The 22196-nt window shown below is 43.4% G+C and overlaps 1 protein-coding gene across 1 annotated transcript in view; it reads left to right on the top strand.

Moving 5' to 3' along the window:
• The first annotated feature begins 14050 nt into the window (after positions 1 to 14050).
• E2F7 (E2F transcription factor 7) overlaps positions 14051 to 22196 on the top strand; it is a 42299-nt gene continuing 34153 nt past the window's right edge. Inside the window, exons 1-2 of the mRNA XM_004602817.2 lie at positions 14051 to 14087; positions 14786 to 14878. Of these exons, the coding sequence (XP_004602874.2) occupies positions 14786 to 14878 (93 nt within the window). The 5' untranslated portion in view covers positions 14051 to 14087. The remainder of the gene's footprint in view (positions 14088 to 14785; positions 14879 to 22196) is intronic.

Here is a 22196-nt window from a genome sequence, read left to right as displayed (position 1 = left end):
GCCGGTTACGCCCCCTTCCCATGAGTTCCTGGGAGCCCCAAAAGTAAAAACCGAATACCTCTGGGTTTGGAGTCATAGAAGATGGTGCCTGCCACATGGGTGCCACCCACGGCCGATCTCTTATTGTCTAGTTCTCCCTCTCCGAAAACCCGGCAAGCTACCAAGAGTATCCTGCCCACATGGCAGAGCCTGACAAGCTCCCCGTGGCATATTCGATGTGCCAAAAACAGTAACAATGATGGGTCTCATTCCCCTGACCCTGAAAGAGCCTCCAATCATTGGGAAAGATGAGTAAGGAGAGGCTGCTAAAATCTCAGGGCTAAGATGAATGGAGACACTACTGGCACCCACTTGAGCAAATCGCTGAACAACAGGATGACAGTGATACAGTGACAGTATGCATTTTCTGCTGCTGTTGTTGTTGGGACAAACCAGGCAGTACTCAGGTTTATTCCTGGCTCTATGCTCAGGGAATAAGTCCTGGCTGGGCTAAGGGTTTATAAGTGGTTCATATGTTCATATGTGGTTCATAAGTGGTGATGAGGATTGAACCTATGTTGGCTACATGCAAGGCAAGCAACTTGCATGCTATATTATCTTTTGCGCCCCATAAAGCACTTTTTCTTTTCTTTTTTTTTTTTTTTTTGCTTTTTGGGTCACACCTGGCAATACAGAGGGGTTACTCCTGGCTCTGTACTCAGGAGTCACCCCTGGCAGCGCTCAGAGGACCATATGGGGTGCTGGGAATTGAACCCGGACCGACCGCGTGCAAGGAAAACCCAAAGCACTTTTTCTTTAATGTTTTAAATTTTAGCTCTGTAGTTTCATCACATGCTCTCTCTACATGCCAATTATATCTGCTTTCCTGTCTTTATGATATATTCTTAGTTATGCTTCAGGTGAGTTTATAATGTTCTATTTCTGTAGGAAAAAATGTGTAAGTCATTGACATAGCTGTATTCTTATTCAACTAATATTATTGGTTGGTTTGTGTTAACTCTAGGGTGAACTCTTCTGGAACTTTTTCATAATAAATAAGAAATCACAAGGTTACAAAACTTTTAGGAAGAGAACAAATAAAATGATCCTAAGTGTCTACTTAAGCAACATGTTACTGCAATTGCAAACATAAAAAAAGTATTTAGCAATTAGTATAAAAGTAATCAATAAGATAAAAAATCAAATTCCCAGAGTAAATCCAGCAAGCTTAAGAAAATAGTAGCAGTGAGCACATGAGGACATAAATGGACAAACAAAAACTGTAGTAAAAATGACTTTTGAAAATAGGCTTAAATCATCCTTGAGTCAAAAGAACAAATAAAACCTAACTTTATCAGCTAAAGACAATGCTGCCGACTCTCATCATTATTATTTAATTAAATATTTATAAGTCCTTTCTATCACAATAGACAAGAAAGAAAAATTGCGGGCATCCAGATGATAAAAGAAGTTAAATTCTCACTACATACAGATGATATTATACTTAAAAACTCCTAAAGTCTCCATACAAGAAAGCTTCTCAAAACAACAGACTTGTACAATAAAGTGGCAGGCTACAAAATCAAAGAACAGCAACCCATGGCTTTTCTAAATGCAAATTTTGAATGAAATATGAGAGAGAGCTTTTCACAAGATGCCATTCATAATTGTGCTTTAGAATAATGAAGAATCTGGGAATCAGTTTAACAAAAACTATAAATCACTACTAAAAGAAACAAAAGAGGAAATGGAAACACATCCCCTGTTCATGTATTGCAAAGATTAATATTGTAGAGATGACAATCTTGTCCAAGCCTTTATATAGTTTCAGTGTGTCCCTATAAAAGTACATTTTTTTAAAGCTATAGCTAAAATGCTGTTGAATTTTATATAGAATAAGACAGACCGCACCCTACCCCACCCTTGAATAGCTAAAGCAATCTTAGGAAAAAAGAAGATGGGAAGCTTCTCTTTTCCATCTTAAAACAGTGCTATAAAGCTATAGTAATCAAAACCATGTGGTACTGAAATAAGAATAGACTCTCAAAACAATAGAAAATAATTGAGAGTTCAGAGACAGAATCCTGGATATATTTACAGTTGATCTTTTATAAAAAAGCAAAAGTGTGAAATGGAACAAAGAAGCCTCTTCACCAAAGAGTGTTGAGTCACTACCACTATGCACAAAAGTCAGATAAAAGAGATTTAAAGACCTTAATATCAGACCTGAACCCACAGAGCACAATGAGGAAATAGAACACTCATGGTGTTAAATCTAGAGGTGTTTACAATGATTCAATGTCACTGGCAAGCAAATGAAAGCAAAGGTAAACAAAGAGTGTAGGGGGGAATTGTCTGCCATGGAGGCAGGGGGAGGGTGGGAAAGGGGAGTATACTGGGGATATTGGTGGTGGGGAATGTGCACTGGTGGAGGGATGGGTGTTTGATCATTGTGTGATTGTAACCCAAATATGAAAGCTTGTAACTTTATCTCATGGTGATTCAATTAAAAAAAAATTAACAAGAACAATAAAACCAATCCCACCCAAAAAATGGAGAGGAAAGGTAAACAGATACTTCCTAAAAGAAAACATGCAGATGATCCAATGGCCTCCATCACTTTTCATCAAGGTAATGCAAAAAACTGACATATTAGAAGAAACATAAACAACCAGTGTTGATGTGGGGAGAAAAAGACCCTCGTTCACTACTGGCGGGAATGTCAGCTGGTCCAAACTGACTGGCACTTCTCAAAAAAAAAAAAAAAAAGGTAGAAATTGATCTTCCACATAACCCAGCAACTGCACTTCTTGGCACCTACCCCAGGGGCTAAAAAAACTCTATTTAGAAAAGACATTTTTGCACTCCTTTGTTCATTGCCAATATTTGTTGACAATACCCAAAAATATGGAAAAAACCCAAGTATCTAAGAACAGATGACTGGATGAAAAACTGTGGTACACATAATACACAATAGAATATTACTCGGCCATAAGAAAAGATGAAATCATGAAATTTGCAGCAGTGTGGATGAATCAGGAGAATATCATGCTGTTAGTCAGAAGGAGAAAGAAAGACAAAAAATAATCTCTTTTACCACCTCACACCACAGAGGCTAGCACACATCCAAAAGAACAAAAGCAACCGCTGTTGGAGAGGATGTGGGGAGAAAGGGACCCTTCTACACTGCTGGTGGGAATGCCGGCTAGTTCAGCCCTTTTGGAAAACAATATGGACGATTCTCAAAAAACTAGAGGTTGAGCTCCCATTTGACCCAGCAATACCACTCCTGGGAATATATCCCAGAAAAGCCAAAGAGTATAGTCGAAATGACATTTGCACTTATATGTTCATTGCAGCACTGTTTACAATAGCCAGAATCTGGAAAAAACCCAAGTGCCCTAGAACAGATGACTGGTTGAAGAAACTCTGGTACATCTATACAATGGAATACTATGCAGCTGTTAGAAAGAATGAGGTCATGACGTTTGCATATAAGTGGATCAACATGGAAAGTATTATGCTAAGTGAAATGAGTCAGAAAGAGAGAGACAGACATAGAAAGATTGCACTTATCTGTGGAATATAGAATAATAGACTATAAGACTAACACCCAAGAATAGTAGAAATAAGTACCAGGAGGCTGTCTCCATGGCTTGGAAGCTGGTCTCTCATTCTGGGCAACTCAGAGAAGGGAACACTAAGTAAAATGTGGTTGGAGGTCATGTGGGGGAAAGATGATGCGGGCCGAATATAGACTAGAGACTGAACACAATGGCCACTCAACACCTTTATTGCAAACCACAACACCTAATCAGAGAGAGAGAACAAAAGGGAATACCCTGCCATAATGGCAGTGTGGGGTGGGGGGAGACGGGACTGGGGAGGGGGGGAGGGATGTTGGGTTTACTGGTGGTGGAGAATGGGCACTGGTGAAGGGATGGGTTATCAAACATTGTAAGGGAGAAACATGAGCACAAAAATGTATAAATCTGTAACTGTAAAAAATAAATAAATAAATAAATTTTAAAAAATTAATAATCTCTTTATTTTGAGATTATATATAAAAAAATAGTAGGGTAACAACAAAAGCCCAAAGAACAGAAACTAACAACTGGTCTTTAATGGGAAACTTACCACTGGGGATGGGGGTCCCAGTGGGTACATGGAGGGAAGCAGCAGACACTAGCAGAAGGCATTTGCTGGGTTGTACTATGCATGAATCCTACCATTAACAGTTTTGTAAACCACATTGTGGCTAAAACAACAAATTTTTAAAAAATTAAGTAGCAATAAAATCTTCTTAACACAATTTTTAAAAATTAAGTAGCAAAATCTTCTTTTTCTTCAAGTAGAAGACAGGGATTAAGTTAATTTTGTTTCTTTGCTTTCTAAAAGAAGGTATTACAGAGAAACTGTACTTTAAGGTGAACCCTGATTTTCCACCCCGGGGTAGAGGCTAAGGAAAGATGACGTGAGTTAACTGAATAACATTTTCTTCCAGAAGTAGGCTGCATTTTAATAGGAACTTCTAATAATCAGTACCCTGACCTTTGTTCAAGACAATTTTCCCTATGTTGCTTACAGAATGTCTGAACTAATGCAGCACTGTTTGAACTTTATTTTTTACTTTTCCAATCTATCTCCAAGCTCAAAGTGCCTGCATATGAGGAGGTGGCTCTGAAATAGGAAATGGTCATATTTCTTATAATATTTTAATTTTAGGTCTTTACATATCCAGTCCCTTACCTTTAACCCCAGATTCTTACAAAGTATTCAAAAGAATAAATGCTATGGAAACAATGCTACTGGGAAGACATAAGCAATTGCATCCAGCCAGGCCAGGAAGAGAGCTTAAATGGTAGAAGGCATGCTCGTCACATGCAAGGCCCTGTACTGATCCCCTCATTACACATGCTTCACATCCCACCCCCATGTGCCAAGCACTTCCAGGAAGGCCCTGAAGGCCCTCAGCACCGCAATGCTGGGCCCAAGCCCCAAACTCTCAGGCCTGTACCACTAGCCCAAGCATTGCTAGGAATGGCCCCAAGCCCTCTCCAGAGCACCACTGGGTGTAGTCCCTGTGGAAGAAAATTATACAACCCTATTTAATTCTAAGCTTAGAAAAATGGCGGTAACAAAAGTCAGCTTGGGGGTCTTTTTTAATATTATCATCATTAACGTGAAAATACTTCTAGTTAATGTAATACAATGCATTAAGATATGTGTTGTTTCACCAAAAATGGAGGTATAAAAAGGTGTTCAGCAATACTCTTACATATATACTCTAACTTATTAAATATTAGCAGCAAGTAGTTTCACAAGGGAATACTGGGTCTAGCAAACATTTTAGACTGTCAGAATTGACAGATTTTTCCAAGGTCTTTCAAATTGATTATATCACTTTTGGGGAGATTATATCACACCTGGCTGTGCTCCAGATTTATTCCTGGCCCTTCACCCCGGGATCACTCCTGGTGATACTCAAGAGCCAAATGTGATCCTAGGGATCAAACTGGAGTTGGCAGCATGCAAGGCAAGAACATTGTCCCTGAATAGTTGTCCCTGAACTAGCTCTCTGGCCCTTAGTTCTACCACTAAGAAGAGAAAGCTTAGGCCTAAGATGAAAATACCTTTGTTCCAGGTTAGCCAGTCAACAAGCTCACAGCGAAGGCCAAACCTAATCAAGAACTTTTGTCTCTTCATCAAAGTAAGTTCTTTCTTTCTGGTTAAAGCTCTGGAGATTAATAGGAAATTTTTTTCTTCCCCTCTAGTTCCCCTGCCCCATTTTCTTTAGACTTACCATTCGAAAGCATTGCTGAATCCCTATTTTTACTCCCCATCCCAACAGCCTTGCCCAAGTCTATGTCATAAACATGAAGCCTTGTAAAGGGATGTCCCATTATACAAACTCCATTATAATGTTCCCAGAAACACTCATACCTACTTAATATGAATCCTAGCTGTTGAGCTCTAAAAGGTCTTTAGCAGGCACACTCAAGCACACTCTCTCACACCGAATATGCTTTTTTTATGAGAACACAAATCACATGAGTATTAAAGACGATGACATCATTCCATAGAGCTAAGGTTGACAAGGAGTCCGTAAAGATAAAGAATGAATTCCCTCTGCCCCCTAAGGGGACATGTAATTGCAGTTGGGTACCTCCCTTTGAGTGTGGGAGCCATAATGGTCTTTGCTATTAGCATGATCATTTTTATTTTATCGTTGCTAAGGTCATGCACAGGAGCCAACCATGGAGCTATTCCCCTTCTGACATCACTTGTTCTTAGCCAGTTATCAATTTTATGCCTTCTCCTGACAAGTGAGCAGAGAAGCAAATGTTTCACACTCCCAGACCCATATGTGGACAAAGGTCATTCAAATGGTAGCTTCAATTGAAAAAGAACTGATAAAAACCCGAGCACCACCAAGAGTAATTCCTGAGTGCAGGGCCAGGATGCCCTGAGCAATGCTGGGTGTGATCCAAAAAGGAAAAAAAAAAAAAAAGAGCCACTCAAAGAGACTTGAGAATACCAGAATAAAAAGTTAAGATTGTTCTATTAGTTGTGCACTGGAAATAGTTTCCTTCTGAGACTAGACTTTTAAAAGCAGATGCCACACTAAGATGACAGTACTTGCAAGAGAGACAGAAAAGGCAAATATCAGAGGACCTTATTTATAACCTGGACAACCCAGACCTAGCGTTGATTGACATGAACTAGACACTTCACTATACTGTTCTTTTTCTTCAAAAATGTGACAAGTTTCTATTTTCTGTGGAGTATGATATACCTTGGGATTTGAAACTCCTAAGGGATAGGAAATTATTTGCAATGATTATTTAAGATCCCATGGAGTCAGTCCTTTACCCAGAGGAATGTCTAACATCATCTGTGTATATTCTCCTAGTCACAACCTTGATCTTCATTTTACCTTCATATTTCTCAGAAAAGTTCCAATTTACATCCTCAACTCCTTCCAACAACTACAGACGAAGCACAGTTCAGCAAGGCTCAGTATCTTTACAGTCCTGCACTGACTACAGAAGATAAAATATCTTCCCAACTCTTTTTCTCCTCATTGCAGACCTGAAGATCCATTTCTGAAGCAAGAGTCAGAATCATCCAAAGGAATTGATGAAGAAGCATATAACTGTATGATGCTAAGGAATGGGGCCCAAGGCACTGAAAATCTATTTAATATCCAAGTCCAAATCCAGATAGTGAATTAGAAGCCTTTGAGTATAGGGGTCAGATATAGGTATTTTAAAAATTCTCAGGGCCATATTGAATGTAATCAAAGTAAAGTGAAAGTAAAGTGAAATTTACCAGTTACACATGCGGGGTGGGGGACTGGGGAGGTGGGGGGTAGGGGGAGATATACAGTGATTCTTGGTGGTGGAATATGTGCACTGGTGAAGGGATGAGTGTTTGAACATTGTATAACTGAGACTTAAGCCTGAAAGCTTTGTAACTTTCCACATGGTAATTCAATAAAGAATAAAATAAAAAAAAATTCTCAGGGCCATAAAGATAATCTAGTAGATAAATCATTTGCCTTGAATGTGACTAGCTTCAGCAGCAACCTTGGTTTGATCCCCAATGCCATATATTGTTCCCCAATCATCACCAGGAATGATTCTTGAGCACAGAACCAGGAGTAAGCCTTGAGCACTTCTGGATGTGGTCACCTACCTCTATTCCCCCAAATCTCTACCAGATGACTCTAAGACATGGACAAGGCTGAAACAAAGAGCTTATCAGATCCCTAGGGACTATTGCCATACAGATATTCTATAATGTTCTAAAGTCAATGACATTAGGCAGAAATATTAAAGAAACACTACAAAAGACTTCAGCTCATATAAAACCTTGTGGCAATTTAAAATTACAGCTCCCCTCCTCCCATCTCCCTATGCTTCCTGATACCTGGAAATTATGCCCACAAACTGCCTTTGGGCACCACAAAAGCTTACTAATGGCCATGAACCAGAGACTAACAAATAAATATCAGAAGAGAGCAACACGCTGTAGACATGCCTAAAGACTCCAAAGTCACCATCCAGTTAAAAATTTCACTGTATCACTGTCATCCCATTGTTCATCGATTTGTTCAAGTGGACACTAGTAATGTCTCCATTCGTCCTAACCTTGAGATCTTAGCAGCCTCTCTTTACTCGTTCTTCCCAACAGTGCCGCATTGGAGGCTCTTTCTGGGTCAGGGGAATGAGACCCATCATTGTCATTGTTTTTGGCATATCGAAAATGCTATGGGGAGCTTGCCAGGCTCTGCCATGTGGGCAGGATGCTCTCGGTAGCTTGCTGGGTTCTCCAGAGGGAGAACTAGATAATAAGAGGTCTCTTCTGGGAGTTTTGTGTTATAGCCTCTAAATCTTGGCTGCTGATGGGATTACACGGCAGTGGGGGCAGTTTGTGGGTGTGACTGCCTAGGTACTGGAAAAAAGGGGAATCTGGGTAGAGGAGACCCCATCCCAATCCAAGCAGACTTGGAGATCTCAGCCCCGGGTCCTTCACACCTGGGTTCTGCCAGTTCCTTCATGTGTGAGGCTTGTCTGGGCGTGTGGAGAATGGCCTTGAGCATGGCTGGGGCTGGGTTCCAGAGGTCTTTGGCTACTGGGTCGGGGAGGGAAACTCAACCCGCTCCCCTCCGAGGGGCCCTGGTGAAAACAGCCAGGCAAGGGGGCAGGAAAAAATTTAACTGCAAAAAATGTAGCACCCTATTTAAAGTTTTAGAATTCCTGGAGTACTCAGCTGCAAAAATACCACTGATATGCCAAGAGTAGCACACCACATTGGGAGGGGCATAGAGTAGAAGGCAACCTATATTATATATATATATGTATATATATACATATATACACATATATGTATACTTATATATATGTATGTATGTATTAGCACACAAGGCTCAACCTGTAACATGGTAGTGATAATCTTATACAGGGGCTTAATGGCTCTAAGGTGAGATACAACAATTTTCACACACTTTCCTCTAAGGAAACATTTTTGGTTCATTCTTAGTAGATTATTTATAACAAGCAATACAAAATAAATTATTTAGTATCTACCTTTGGGGCAGCTTGGGTGGTGGTGGGAAATTTTGAAATAATGGTGGTGGGAAGGAGTAATGGTAGTGGAATTGGTATTGAAATACTGAATATAATAAATTATTATGAACAACTTTATAAAAACAATTAAAATAAAATAAAAGTATATTTATTTAAAAAAGTATATAGGGCCCCAAATTCATTCACACAGCATCCACTAACAGATAGAGTATATGTCCTCTCCTAGTGAATATGAGCTTTATGCTTCATTTAAAAATGTGAAGTCAGTTTCCAACTTGTGATGGGTCAACTTCCAACTCTCAACTTTACAATGATGCAAAAGCAGTAGGGTGTCCAATAGAAAGTATGCTTAGTTTTGAGTTTCTATCTTTCTCTGGATCATAATATGCACTTGTACACTATCTAGTGAGCTGAATAGAGAGCGAGCTGCACAATCAAGAGGACAAACAAAGCATACTCTACGGGCTATTTTTTCTATTTTTAAACTTTTAGTAAAGCATTCTAATTACATGAGATAATTAACACTTTATTACAAAATTGGCCTTGTATTAGATGATATTGCCCAAATGTTAAGACAAACAGTAAGTGTTGTGTCATTGTTTAAGGGGGACTAGGCTAAGTTATGATGTTAGCAAGTTGTGTATATTAAATGAAATTTTGACTTAATAATATTTTCCATTGAATATGGGTTTGTTGGTTTGTAGGCCCATCTGAAATGCCAAATTGATGTTGTGTGTGCCTGAAGGCAATGTCAAGAAAGTTTGTGCCATTTCTACTACATGCACTATAACGTTCGTTTTGGAACCTGGCTTACCCTGTCAATCCAACCTCCTTTGCCACTGTTGCAAGGAAGATTAGATATATGCAGAACCAGACACAGGCCCTTCACATGCTATTCCAGCTGAGTTCCCAGGTACGGATAGTATCAGCCAAGACCAAAGACATTACTCGGCTATTTACAAATCATGGAAGTTGAAAACATCAATATACATAAGTGTGTTAGAACAATGTCCCTGAATACTAGACACTGGCGGTTTAGGTTTTTTTTTTCCAAACCTGAGACAACAATTATTTAATTTTACTTTATTTCCCTTTCCCTTCCTGTTTTTGCTTCTGCTGTTGTTTGGTGTGATAACTGGGATCACTCAGTTGTGGGGCTCAGCAGAACTGTGCCTTTAGGGGGCTGGAGCGATAGCACAGTGGGTAGGGCGTTTGCCTTGCACGCGGCTGACCCGGGTTCAAATCCCAGCATCCCATATGGTCCCCTGAGCACTGCCAGGAGTAATTCCTGAGTGCAGAGCCAGGAGTAACCCCTGTGCATTGCCAGATGTGACCCAAAAAGCAAAAAAAAAAAAAAAAAAAGGAAAAAAGAACTGTGCCTTTAGTTGTGTCACTTGCACACAGGCAGAAATCACTTTGCTGCCAGGATGGGATTCTGTATGTATGAAAGATTGAACTGGGGGTGGAACTCAATGTCTCAGCCTCATTGCAAAAAATGATACCTCAATAAAAATGGGGATGGGGGAAAGCAGGTACTTCAGCTACTGAGCCATTCCCAGTTCCCTTCATTAATTTTTACAAGGACCATTTCCAATGGTGCTTGTACTGGCTGTATGAGATAGATGGAGCAGTGCTTGGAAGGCAATGCAGTGCTGGGGATCAAACTCAGAAATTTGCACATATCAGAATGAGTTTTCCAATTTGAGCAATTTTCCCCCAACCACTCATTGTTACTTTAAGCAATCCATGAAATTATAATCTCTGAAGCTACATATTGAACTTTTCTTATTTTAGATAGTAGTGTCGTCCCATTGTTCATCGGTTTGCTCCAGTGAGCACCAGTAATGTCTCCATTGTGAGACTTCTTGTTACTGTTTTTGGCATATCGAATGCGTCACAAGGAGCTTGCCAGGCTCTGCCATGTGGGCGGGATACTCTCGGTAGCTTGCCAGGCTCTCCAAGAGGGACAGAGGAACCGAACCCCGGTCAGCAGCGTGCAAGGCAAACACCCTACCCTCTGTGCTATCGCTCAAGTCTTATTGTAGAGAGAGGCTACATTTGAGCTGAAAACAAATTTTAAGACCCTGAAAATACATAAAACTGCTTACCCTCAAAAACTACCACTATTACATTAAACTATCTTAAAATTAAATGGACTTAACTAATTAGATATTCGCCTAGATACCGGAATAGTATCACTGTATCACTGTATCACTGTCATCCCGTTGCTCATGGTTTTGCTCGAGCAGGCACCAGTAACGTCTCTATTGTGAGACTTATTACTGTTTTTGGCATATCGAATATGACACGGCTAGCTTGCCAGGCTCTGCCGTGCAGTAGTTATAAAAAAAGGTGTACACATATCCTAATCCCTGGCCCCCATAAGTGTTCTCTTGTTAGAAAGATCTCAAGATCTTTGTAGATGTAAATAAAGATCTTGAGATGAAATCACCTAGATCGTGGGGATGGGGGGGCGGGGGCTACATTCAGTGATGATAGTTCTTATTAAGAGACAGGAAAAATTTAAGAGAAAGAAGGCAATGTAACCCACAATACAGAGACCTGATTGAGGCAGCAAGCCATACTTCAAGAATGGCTAGAACAGGAGCGATAGTATAGCAGGTAGGGCGTTTGTCTTGCACAGCACTGATCTAGGTTTGATCCAGCCATCCCATATGGTCCCCTGAGCACTGCCAAGGGTAAATTTTGAGTGCAAAGCCAGGAGTAACCCCTGAGCATCACTGGGTGTGGCTTCAAAACAAAACAAATAAAAAATAATCGCTTATAGCTACCAGAAGCAGAAAGATCAATTCTAGCACCAGAAGGTGTTTGGACCGGTCTACACCTTCATTTTGGACTCAACTAGCTTCTTAAACCAGCCAACTTGAAGTAATATATTACAGTAACCACAGGAAATAGCTGGAATTTTTTTCAAATCAAAATGTCTTGCTTCCATATAATTGTAAGATTAAATACATTACAATTTAATTTTTAACACTTTTCTCCTTACGCTTTTTTTTTTTTTTTGCTTTTTGGGTCACACCCTGCGATGCTCAGGCGTTACTCCTGGCTTTGCACTCAGGAATTACTCCTGGCAGTGCTTGGGGGACCGTATGGGATGCCGGGGATCGAACCCGGGTCGGCCTCAAGCAAGGCAAACGCCCTACCCGCTGTGCTATCGCTCCGGCCCCTCTCCTTATGCTTTTGACTAGAAGATTTCAGTTCAATATAACATTTCCTTTATAAACATTTTAAGTTCTCATTAGCATTGCTATGTTCAAGTGAATGCATCACTTTTTTTTTTTCACTTTTTAAAGAAGACCTAGCAGTGAATTGCAGGCTGCATTCATCAGCAATCTAAATAAAGTACAAAGTGAAGCACTTGATCCAGCATTCTGAACTCTACCATTAATTTAGGAAATAGATATTTGAGAGGAGAGGGAAGAGAACGGAGTACTTGGTACAGAAAAGATAAAAAGTAAATCCTTGTTATATCGTGTCTTCTGTCTTCTAGAGAGATAGCTATAGAGAGGTTGTTTTGGATTTTAATGGCAGAATATTCTACCAAATGATTAGTAACCCTCAAAAGCGTCAGTGTCATAAAAACATGGAATAGGAACATTTCAGCAACCTTAGGAGACATGACGACATTTAGTAACATCCTGAAACAGAAATGGGACATTCATTTAAAATTTTAAAAATTGGGACTTATAATGACTTTCATTAAGGATAACATACCAGTATTGGTTTAATTTTAGCAGAAGTACCATATAAATGTAAGATATGGTACTTTGCCTAACTAGGGCAAACTAAGAGCCTAATACTGGAGAACTCGATCTTTCTGTTCTATTGAAACTGTCCCAAACAAGGACAGCTATTAAAATACACACCAGTCTGTCCATGGGTCTTCCTATTTTAACTCAGAATCTATAGAATTGGAGGAAGCGAAACACTGAACATAAATCAGCTATGTCGAGGAAATTTGTGGTATGGGCTTTCTAGAATGCTGGTCCATGGGGCAAAACACATTTAATAAGGCTTTGGAGAACCACCGCCAAGAAACTTTTCCACGCTTGCAAAATTAAACCGGGGTAGGGTGGGGCTTGGAGGTGGGGGGCACACAGCTGGTTCGGCTTGCAGTCGAGTTTCCAGGGCTAACTGGCGTGCCATCTGCTCGCAGCACCAAGTGGTAACCATGGCTCACGTGTCCCAGCGGCGATCGTGTTAGGAAGTTTGCCCCAACAAGCCTCGACAACTTCGCTTCGGCGCAGGTTGCTGGGGGTGGGGGTGGAGGTGGCCGCATCCCGGGTCGCCTATATATCGTTTTTCCAAATCCCATCTGCTCTCCCCACCCCTGGCAGTGCTCGCGGTCTCCAGACGCGGCAAACCCCGGGAGCGGGAGCTCGCCTCTTTTTTTTTTTTTTTGCATAACAAAAGAGCCCTCCAGCTCCCTCCCCTCGGCGCCGCCGGGCCGCGCCCCCACCTTGGCTTGGCGCGGCCGCCCGGGGCCCGGGTCCGCGGCTGGAATTGGCTCCCGGGCCCGAGGTTTCCAGGTACCCGGAAGGGGGAGGGGGCCGAGGCGGCAACAATTGGGCGGGTGCGGCCGAAACGCGGGGCCTGGAGCGCCAAGACTCGGAGGGGCGGGGAGCCCGGGGCGTGCCGCCGCGCGATTGGCTGGGGCCGTCCCGCCGGCCCGCGCTGATTGGTAGGTGCTCAAATTCGGTCTCAAGGCGCCAGAGGAGGTGTTTTAGCGGGGACTCCGAGCCGGGCCGACGGAGACGCGCTCTGCGGGGTGGGAACGCAGACGCCGCCTGGAAGCCGCGGGGGTCCCCGCCTGAGCCGGGCCCTCAGAGCTTGGTGGTGGGGTGGTGGTGGGGGAGCCTCACGCCTCGCTTTCCCCACCCGATGTCGCCGCCCGGCTGCTGATCCCCGCGCCCCGCATCTTAGCCCTGCTGATCGCGCCCTGGTGGGGTGTTTGGGGTCCGAAAGGAGGCAGGAAATCATCGCCCGGCAGGAGTAAGTACAAGGTGGCCTCGGCGCTGGTTGGGGAAGCGGGAATTGGGAGGAAAAGGGACCCCCCCCCCTTTGCTCTCGGAATCCCAGACTACCTCCCCTCCCATCCCCCGGGCTGGCGGGGAATCGGGGGGCGGATTTCTGCCGCCGGGCAGAGCGTGCCCGCAGCGATCCTTGCAGCTGGGCAGCCGCAGGGACCCTTCCTTGCTCTCGATTTTGGGACCATTCTTTGCGGGAGAGTTTATCCGTGGAGTTGTACTCGGAGGCCTGGGGATGGGCTGCGCTTAGCGTGTTGAGTGGGTTTGGTCTAGCGATCAGGTTTCCTTCCCTCCTGATTCAAAACCCCCCTCAAAGCCGAATTCCTCCCCGTTCTTTGCGCCAAAATTAACTGACCTAGGAGACCTTGCGCTTTCTGACAGACTTGCCCTGCGCCCTCCTGACTTCGGTAACTCACTTTGCCCTCTTACTTTTCATAGAAATTTACTGATTTTTTTTTCTTCTTCCCAGGTTGGTTTAGGTGCTTGTGTTATTTCATGTGCGTTTTAGAAATAGCTGGGGCCCAGGAGCTCTCCTGGAAATTCCCAGGATGTATTTAGGGAAGGGAAGTTCACGTTCATGAACTCGTAAGAAACTTTTTTTGTTGTTGGAGGAGGAAATACCTAATTGTAAAATCATTTTCCAACATAAATTGTGCGTTACAGATGGAGGTAAATTGTTTAACACTCAAAGACCTGATCCACCCCAGACCGCCCAGACTAGATTTTGCGATTGAAGATGGAGAAAATGCTCAAAAGGTAAGTGCACTTCAATACCGTCACAGATTTGTGATGGTGCTGTCTGGTTCAAATAAGTATTCCAACATGCCACTTGCACTTGTCTTATCAACAGTTGATTGATGAACGTTATAAACACATACTTTTGTCAAATGCAGGCATCTTGACTTGATTTTTTGAGATTTAGTCTTTGTGCAGTGAAAGAGCTTGGCTATGGGTCTTGTTGGAAATAGTTTATATGAAAGGTATGCTGGAATTAGCTCATGCTTCATAGGAATGTTAAGTCCCAATTCCTGGGAAAATAAACTCTTTTGCCTTAAATGCTGGATTATTAAAAAGCTGTGAAATGTTCTTCTCCTTGAGACTCCCACAGACTGAGCCCAAGAGTGTGCCCTAAGCCTGTTACTTAAGCCATTGAGTCTGTCAATGTGCTCTCAATATTTCACAGTTTTGTTACTGATTTTGCAGTCATTGCCTCCTTTCTTTTGCACTCCTCGTGGTCAGTGATCCTTGCTGTCTTCCCAAAATATGGCTTAGGACACTAGGCATAGCAATTTGGGGGAAAGGGTTGTGGTGTTTGGGCCATGCACGGCAGTGCCCAAGGGTCACTCCTGGCAGTGCTCAGGTGACCATACACCAGGCCACTATCAAGCCACAGATGGCCACTTGCAAGGCAAGAGTGTTAAGCCCTGTACTCTCTGTCTAGTCCCAGAAATTGTTAAAATACATATCACTGAACCCATATTAACACGGTTGCCCTCTCCAGCTATTATTACCAAAAAGGTATAAGCTGGCTAGCAGTGAAAGTATTTTAGGCAGAAGCAAGTTGATACTACAAACCTGTTTTTAGAAACGTTGATTCTAAATCTGTGCACAAAAACCTGTGTAAGCTCTGAATTTCTTTTGTCTTATTTTCTGGCTTAACATCAGTGATACTGCCTGAGTGCAAAGCACCTGCTAAACTGGCCTTCGACACATACTTGACGGTTGTTAATTTGGGATAGGTATGAAAAGCTGTGGACTAGAGCCATAGCACAGCAAGTAGGGTGTTCGCCTTGCACACGGCCAACCCGGGTTTGATTCCTCCGCCCCTCTCGGAGAGCCCAGCAAGCTAACCATGGTGTATTCGATATTGCCAAAACAGTAACAACAAGTCTCACAATGGAGATGTTACTGGTGCCCGCTCAAGCAACGGGATGACAGTGATACAGTGATGAAAAATTGTGTGCTTCCCCTGAAGCTGTCTCCTCATCCCACCCCCACCCTGTCCTCTGCACTCAGTTTATTTTTATCAAAAAAAATATGTCCCAACATTGCTCTAAAGGGAGCATTTTTTTTTTTAAAGGGAGCATTTTTTGTTTAGGGGTCACATCTGGCTATGCTGAGGGCTTCCTCTGACTGTGTGCTTAAGGATTACTAGTGGTGCTTAGTTAGGTGCTAGTTAGTGATTACTAGTGGGCTATATGCTGTGCCAGGAGCTGAACCCAGGTCAGCAGCCGGAAAGGCAAGAGTCTTACCCACTGTATGGTCTTGCCAGCCCCTTGAAGAGAACATTCTGTTTGGGAGGCACACCCGGCAATAATGCTCAGGGGTTACTCCTGGCTTTGCATGCAGGAGTTACTCCCAGCAACATTTGAGGGACCATATGGAATGCTGGGGTTCGAACCCAGGTCAGCCACATGCAACCCTGCCCTCCTGTACTGTTACTCCGGTCCCACTTAAAATTTGTTTTTTTTTTAAAATTAAATCATGGGACAGTGGCCATGCCTTCTGAATAGTATATAGTCAAAGTTTTCACTGCGGAGCAAACTTCTTTATTTTCCTTCATAATTCGGATGGGGCTGTTCTGAAAGAAACTGTACACATTTAGATAAGCCGTGAGCCAGTGCCCACTTGCTTTGTTCTGGGTCAACGGTGTTTTATCAAGTACCTTCATCAAGGGCACTTCTACCCGAGCTGGCACCAGTAAGTGCTCTGTCCAGGTGGGCTATCTTTGACATTTAATGGGTTTGGAGAGAAAAACCAGATGAGCCAAAAGAGATTGGGAAAGTGGTTGAAATGCCCGAAATAGAATGTATGAGCAGGGATTATTTCAGCTCTCAATGAGATGGACGAGAAGAGTACTTTGCAGCGATGCTAAGAGGGGCTTTTGTTTTTCTTTCATTTTGCTCCAAGTCAAGGATTTCCAGGCATAGTGAGAATACAGGATTTGGAGCCAGTGAAAACTGGGTTTGATTCTTGCTCTGATTCCCGTTTTGCCATTTATTAACTATGTAACCTCAAACAAATATGCTTATTCAGTCTTTCAACAAATATTTATGTTCTAGGTGCTGGGGATACCATGGTGTAATAAGTCTCTTAACCTCTCTAAGCCTGTTGTGTTTTTTTTTTTCCCTTCCATAAATTCAAGTTAATAGATTGCATCTCTTCCTTTGTGTGTTGTAAGGAACCTGGCAACACTAAGTGTTCACATTTTACTCACTTAAACTGACGGTACACAAATGAATACAGCATAGGAGCCACCTCCCCTGCTCCGCCCCCTTTACCCTAGCTGGCCTTTCAGGAACTCAGCTACAACACTAACCAACTCTACTATGATTTGGTAAATGCTGGGAACAAATGGTCAGTATTTACAGAAATTACATTCTGGGGGCCTCCTGGGAATTGGGGAGCTTCCCAGAGGAGATCATGTCTGAGCTGAGGATATTCAGCACTTCACTGCAAGAAAACATGAGTGAGATGGACATTGTAGCAGAAGAGAGATGAACAAGAAGTAATGTTCAAGGTACTCAAAGTGGCCAAAAGTTCGAGGTGCTGAATTGATTCTAAAACTCTTTCGAGTGATCTCTGGGGGCAAATTGGCATTTAATGCATTTATCATTTTTATTAATTTTTTAAAAAATGTAATGTATATTTGGGGCCTCCCAAGCAATGCTTAAGGAGTCTGGGCATCACTTCTGGTGATGTGAGATAATTAGAGCCAAACAGTTGAATGCTCAGGCCTGACAATACTGTGCTGCTCTGACCCAGCAATGCTGGGGGCCACCAGGGTCACCCTGCAGTTGCTCGGAGGGGTCATTGGGCCACGCCCAGTGGTATTGATGGGTGCCATGCAGTGCCGGGGATTGAACGCAGGGCCTTCCACATGCAAGGCATGTGCTCCAGTCTTTTGTGGTATCTCCTCTGCCTGAGGTATCCTCCTTTTTTTTTTTTTTTGCTTTCTGGGTCACACCCAGCGATGCCCAGGGTTACTCTTGGCTCTGCACTCAGGAACTACTCCTGAAGGTGCTTGGAGGACCATATGGGATGCTGGGAATGGAACCCAGGTCGAGGCAAACGCCCTACCCGCTGTACTATCACTCCAGCCCCAAGTTATCTCCTTTTGACTGTCTGCAAACTGACCAACATCTAATAATACTGTTTCATGCAAATATTTTCTTCCTGTTTTGTGGAGAAACTTGTTTTCTTTAAATGGAATCTGTAATTTTATTACCCACATTTACTGTTTTCAGTTGTGGGATTAGAAGCAAGAATGTCATCTTAAGTTGTTTTCAGTGCAGTTGGGGACAGCTAAAGTAGAAAATGATGGTTTGGATTCAAGACATGAATAATAGGATTGAGCATTTGGGAGGGTTTTGTGTAGAAGGGCTTGTGCTTGAGGGTTTTGAAGCAATGGATGCTAGAACTACAGGCATGTAGAGAATGAAGGAACCAGTAAAGAGCACAAAAATGAGAGTGGTCTGTTTCAGACATGTCCACATTTAGTGGACCCCCAATGGGTGTTTTTTAATGGTTTTTCATTTGGGAGAGTGGGTAAGAAAGGTGCGTTCAATTTTAAATATATTTATATGGTCATGCACCTCAACAAAAGGACACATTTTGAGAAATAACAACAATTTCACCAATATACAAATGTCTACAGACTGTAAACACACATGTCTGGATGGTTGGGCCCACTTCACTCCTAGGCTGTAGGGAAGCGCGCGCTGCAGTCACCAGTGTATATGCGATTTGTCATTGACCCAAATGTTAAATGATATAAACTATCTGTGTGACTTAGCTATAACGATTCGTTTGTGCAGGAAGCATCTGGATGCTACATGTGGGGATTGGTGGGGGTGAGGTGGGGAAGAGGGGGGTTCCTAGTTGGATACAAACTTGGAAATGACCTACATGATGATTGATCTTAAAGCCAAGTACTTGAGTATGGGTGACCCACCCCAGAGAGACAAATAGGAAAGGGAGAAAGACTGACGCTTATACAGCAGAAACAGAACCAGTGAAGAAGACTGAGAAGGAAAGTCAGAAAATTAGGAAGAGAACGAAAAGAGAAAGAGTGGAGCTGAGCATTTTTCTGAACAAAGAGTCAATAGTTTTAACCACTGCAAGGAGATCAAGGGAGATATTTTGCCGCACGGACTTGGCAATTGAGAACAGTAGATCAGAACCAAGCTCGCTTGGAGGCCCTCCTGGGAGGCACTCACTGTGAATTACTTATTCTGGAAAGTGTGCTCAGAGGGGATGAGAGCTGCTAGCTGGTAGCTAGAAAGAGACACTCCCTAACCTGCAGGCGTGGCAGTGAGCCTTAAACAATAAGCAGGGATGTCAGCGGGCAAGGCTCAGTGGTTGACATTCAGAACAAAGTGCTGATGCAAGCAACAGCTCAGATGTGACAAAGTACAGGGCTGGTTTGAAGAAAAACAGTATACTGTTTGAGGGGAAAAAAATTAGATAGGCTTGAAACAGAACTGGGAGAGAGGCTACAAACATTGCCCAGGGCCTTTAAGGAGATGGCTTTGTACTATTTGAAGTCACATGATCCAAGCCACCTCTGAGACAGAAGCAGGAGTAGAACCAAGATCTTTTAACTAAAAAGCACTTTCCATGAAGGCATAGTCATCATGCTGGTATAATTAGTACTCAGTGTTTGCCTAGCACTCACAGATTACAAACTGTTTGCACTTTCTTGATCTGATCTGATCCTCACGCATCTCTGGCACAGGTCAGTGGAAGTTACACGGCTGCATTTACAGATGAGCACCGAGTCTTGTTTGCTGCGTGACCGCTTCCTGGTTCTCTACTTGAGGAAGTGGCTTCCTGGGTGTTGCAACTTTGATTTCTTGGCATGCTGATGTGATGGGGGTTGTAATGAGCAGAGGCTTTTTTGGGAATACACTTGAGATCAAGTAACTGGTCAGTGGGAGAGGCAGAGCTGCAGCCTCATTTTACCTCCTGGTGGGTTCTCACATGGCCCCTGGACAGAATCCTGGGTCAGGCAAGAGAGTCAGGTTTTTTACCATCTTGACTTGCCATTGTGGGAGCCCAGATTCTCTGGGAAGGGCATGAGTCCAGGCTTCAGCCTCTGAAGCCAAGGTAAGAAGCTTACCATGGGCCTTTCTTCCATCAATGGGGACCGTGTCGTTATTTCCTGATTAGATCCTGGGGATGCTCGGTACCGTCATTCAACTTCTCTGGAGAGTTCTGGACATAGGATTCAGGCTAAGTCACTTATCTCGTCGGTCAGGAGGAGACCTAAGCTCATGGAGAAGGAATAATTGATCCAGTGTCAAAAACACGGAGAGTAAAACAAAAATCTGGAGTCCACCTCTTTGTGGCAATTCCCTTTCTACTGCCTGGTCCAGGGTCAGGATCATAGGAAAAATGGACAGATGGAACAGGATATGACTAGCTTGCAGGTGACCTTCTGCCCACCCAGCTCCTTGGAAACAGGAAGCAGTGCGTTTTTATCGTTGGCTGTAAAGGATCCGGAAGAGTCGCGACCTACTAGGTAGCCCAACTCCCATCTCACTTTAAACATGACGTATATTCTAAGGAAAAGTAACCAAGATATAGATGGAAATAATTTGCCTAGATTGCTCCTCTTTTCCTTAAGTCCAGAAACCATTAGGCACTAGGGAAAGAGAGTCAGTATTTTCATCCTGGCAGACCTCGGACTCGACGTCTCCCAAAAGGTACCTTTTTTGTTTTGTTGTTTTGTCTGTTCTTGGGACCACATCTTCAAATGCTCAGAGCTTACTCCTGTCTCTGTGCTCAAAAATTACTCCTGATGGTGCCCAGGAGGGGGGTGCCAGAGATTGAACCTGGGTTGGCCTCAGGCAAGGCATATGCTCCACCTGCCATACTATTTCTTTGGCCCCATGAGACTCCTTTAGGCCGTGTCCTTTGAGCACCTGTAAGTGACAAGGCAATTGTGAGCAGTGAGGCGCATATACTTGCTCCTCGATCTCCCCAAGCACTCAGTACTCGGAGTCACAAATGAGATGAGACACATGTCCAGGAAATTTAGTGGTGATACGATTCCTTACATTAGCTTAGTTCTAAGTGCCAAGTGCTGATAAAGAATAGGAAAAGGTGGGAAAGGTAATCGTGAAGTTTTATTGCTTGCCCGTGCAGCCAGGAGCTGTTCCTCATGGTCCTTCAGACTGTTGGTTTCTGAGCATCTTAGTGATGCGTGTAACAAGGAGAAGGGCGAGGAGGAACCCAGCCTCACACTGGAGAAGGGACAAAGGCCGGTCAGCGGGCCCTACCTCTGCCCACGAGCAGGATTGCGTTCCTCTTCTGCGCTCCACCCAAGCTAGTGGGCACCCGCAACCCGCTGGGCGCCTTTTGTTGACATGGACAAAGGTAACTGCCAGTGCGCTCCCAGAGCTGGCTCACTTCTAGATACGGATTTTCAGAAACTGCTGTTTTCAGCTGTTTCTTGCGTCCCAGTGACCTGGGCTGAATGAGCCTGTCTGACCCCAGGCAAGTTATTTAACCCTTCCAGGCCTCCCTTTCACTCAGTAGCCTGGGAAAATCATAATGCCCATGTCCCAGGATTTAGATTAGCACACGTGGAGCAGGGACTTGGTGATAGGGTGCCTGCTTTGCTGGAGTGCAGCTGTGAGTTCCATCCCGGGCACTGCCCTCCTGCTGAGTGGGATCCCTGGCACCACAACCAACGTGTGCGACCCTTTCAATCACTGCAACTGAGTGATGAGCATCGTGACCACCTGTATGTCTCCCAGTGATGGCCGCAAACAAAGTGAGTGGGCAAGCACCATCATTACATGTGTTAGATTCCTGCTTATCACAGTGATGACAGATGAGAAGGGACTGGGTAGGGTGTGGGAAGACATCTCAAACGCATGAGACAGGGTGTGGCTAACAGAAACTCTCAGTCATTTTCCTTCTAGAAGAGTTCATCAGGATTATACACCAGCAGGGACTTGTTAGGGGACGTGCCCACATCCTGGCTGCCTGTTTCTGCTGTGACGTGAGAAACAGTCACCTTCATCCCAACTATCTCGTTGAGTGGACTGACCTGCACCATGTCTGG

Source organism: Sorex araneus, chromosome 10 (genome assembly GCF_027595985.1).
Source record: "Sorex araneus isolate mSorAra2 chromosome 10, mSorAra2.pri, whole genome shotgun sequence".
NCBI classification, from domain to species: Eukaryota; Metazoa; Chordata; class Mammalia; order Eulipotyphla; family Soricidae; genus Sorex; species Sorex araneus.
This window is presented reverse-complemented; position numbering and strand designations above follow the sequence as displayed.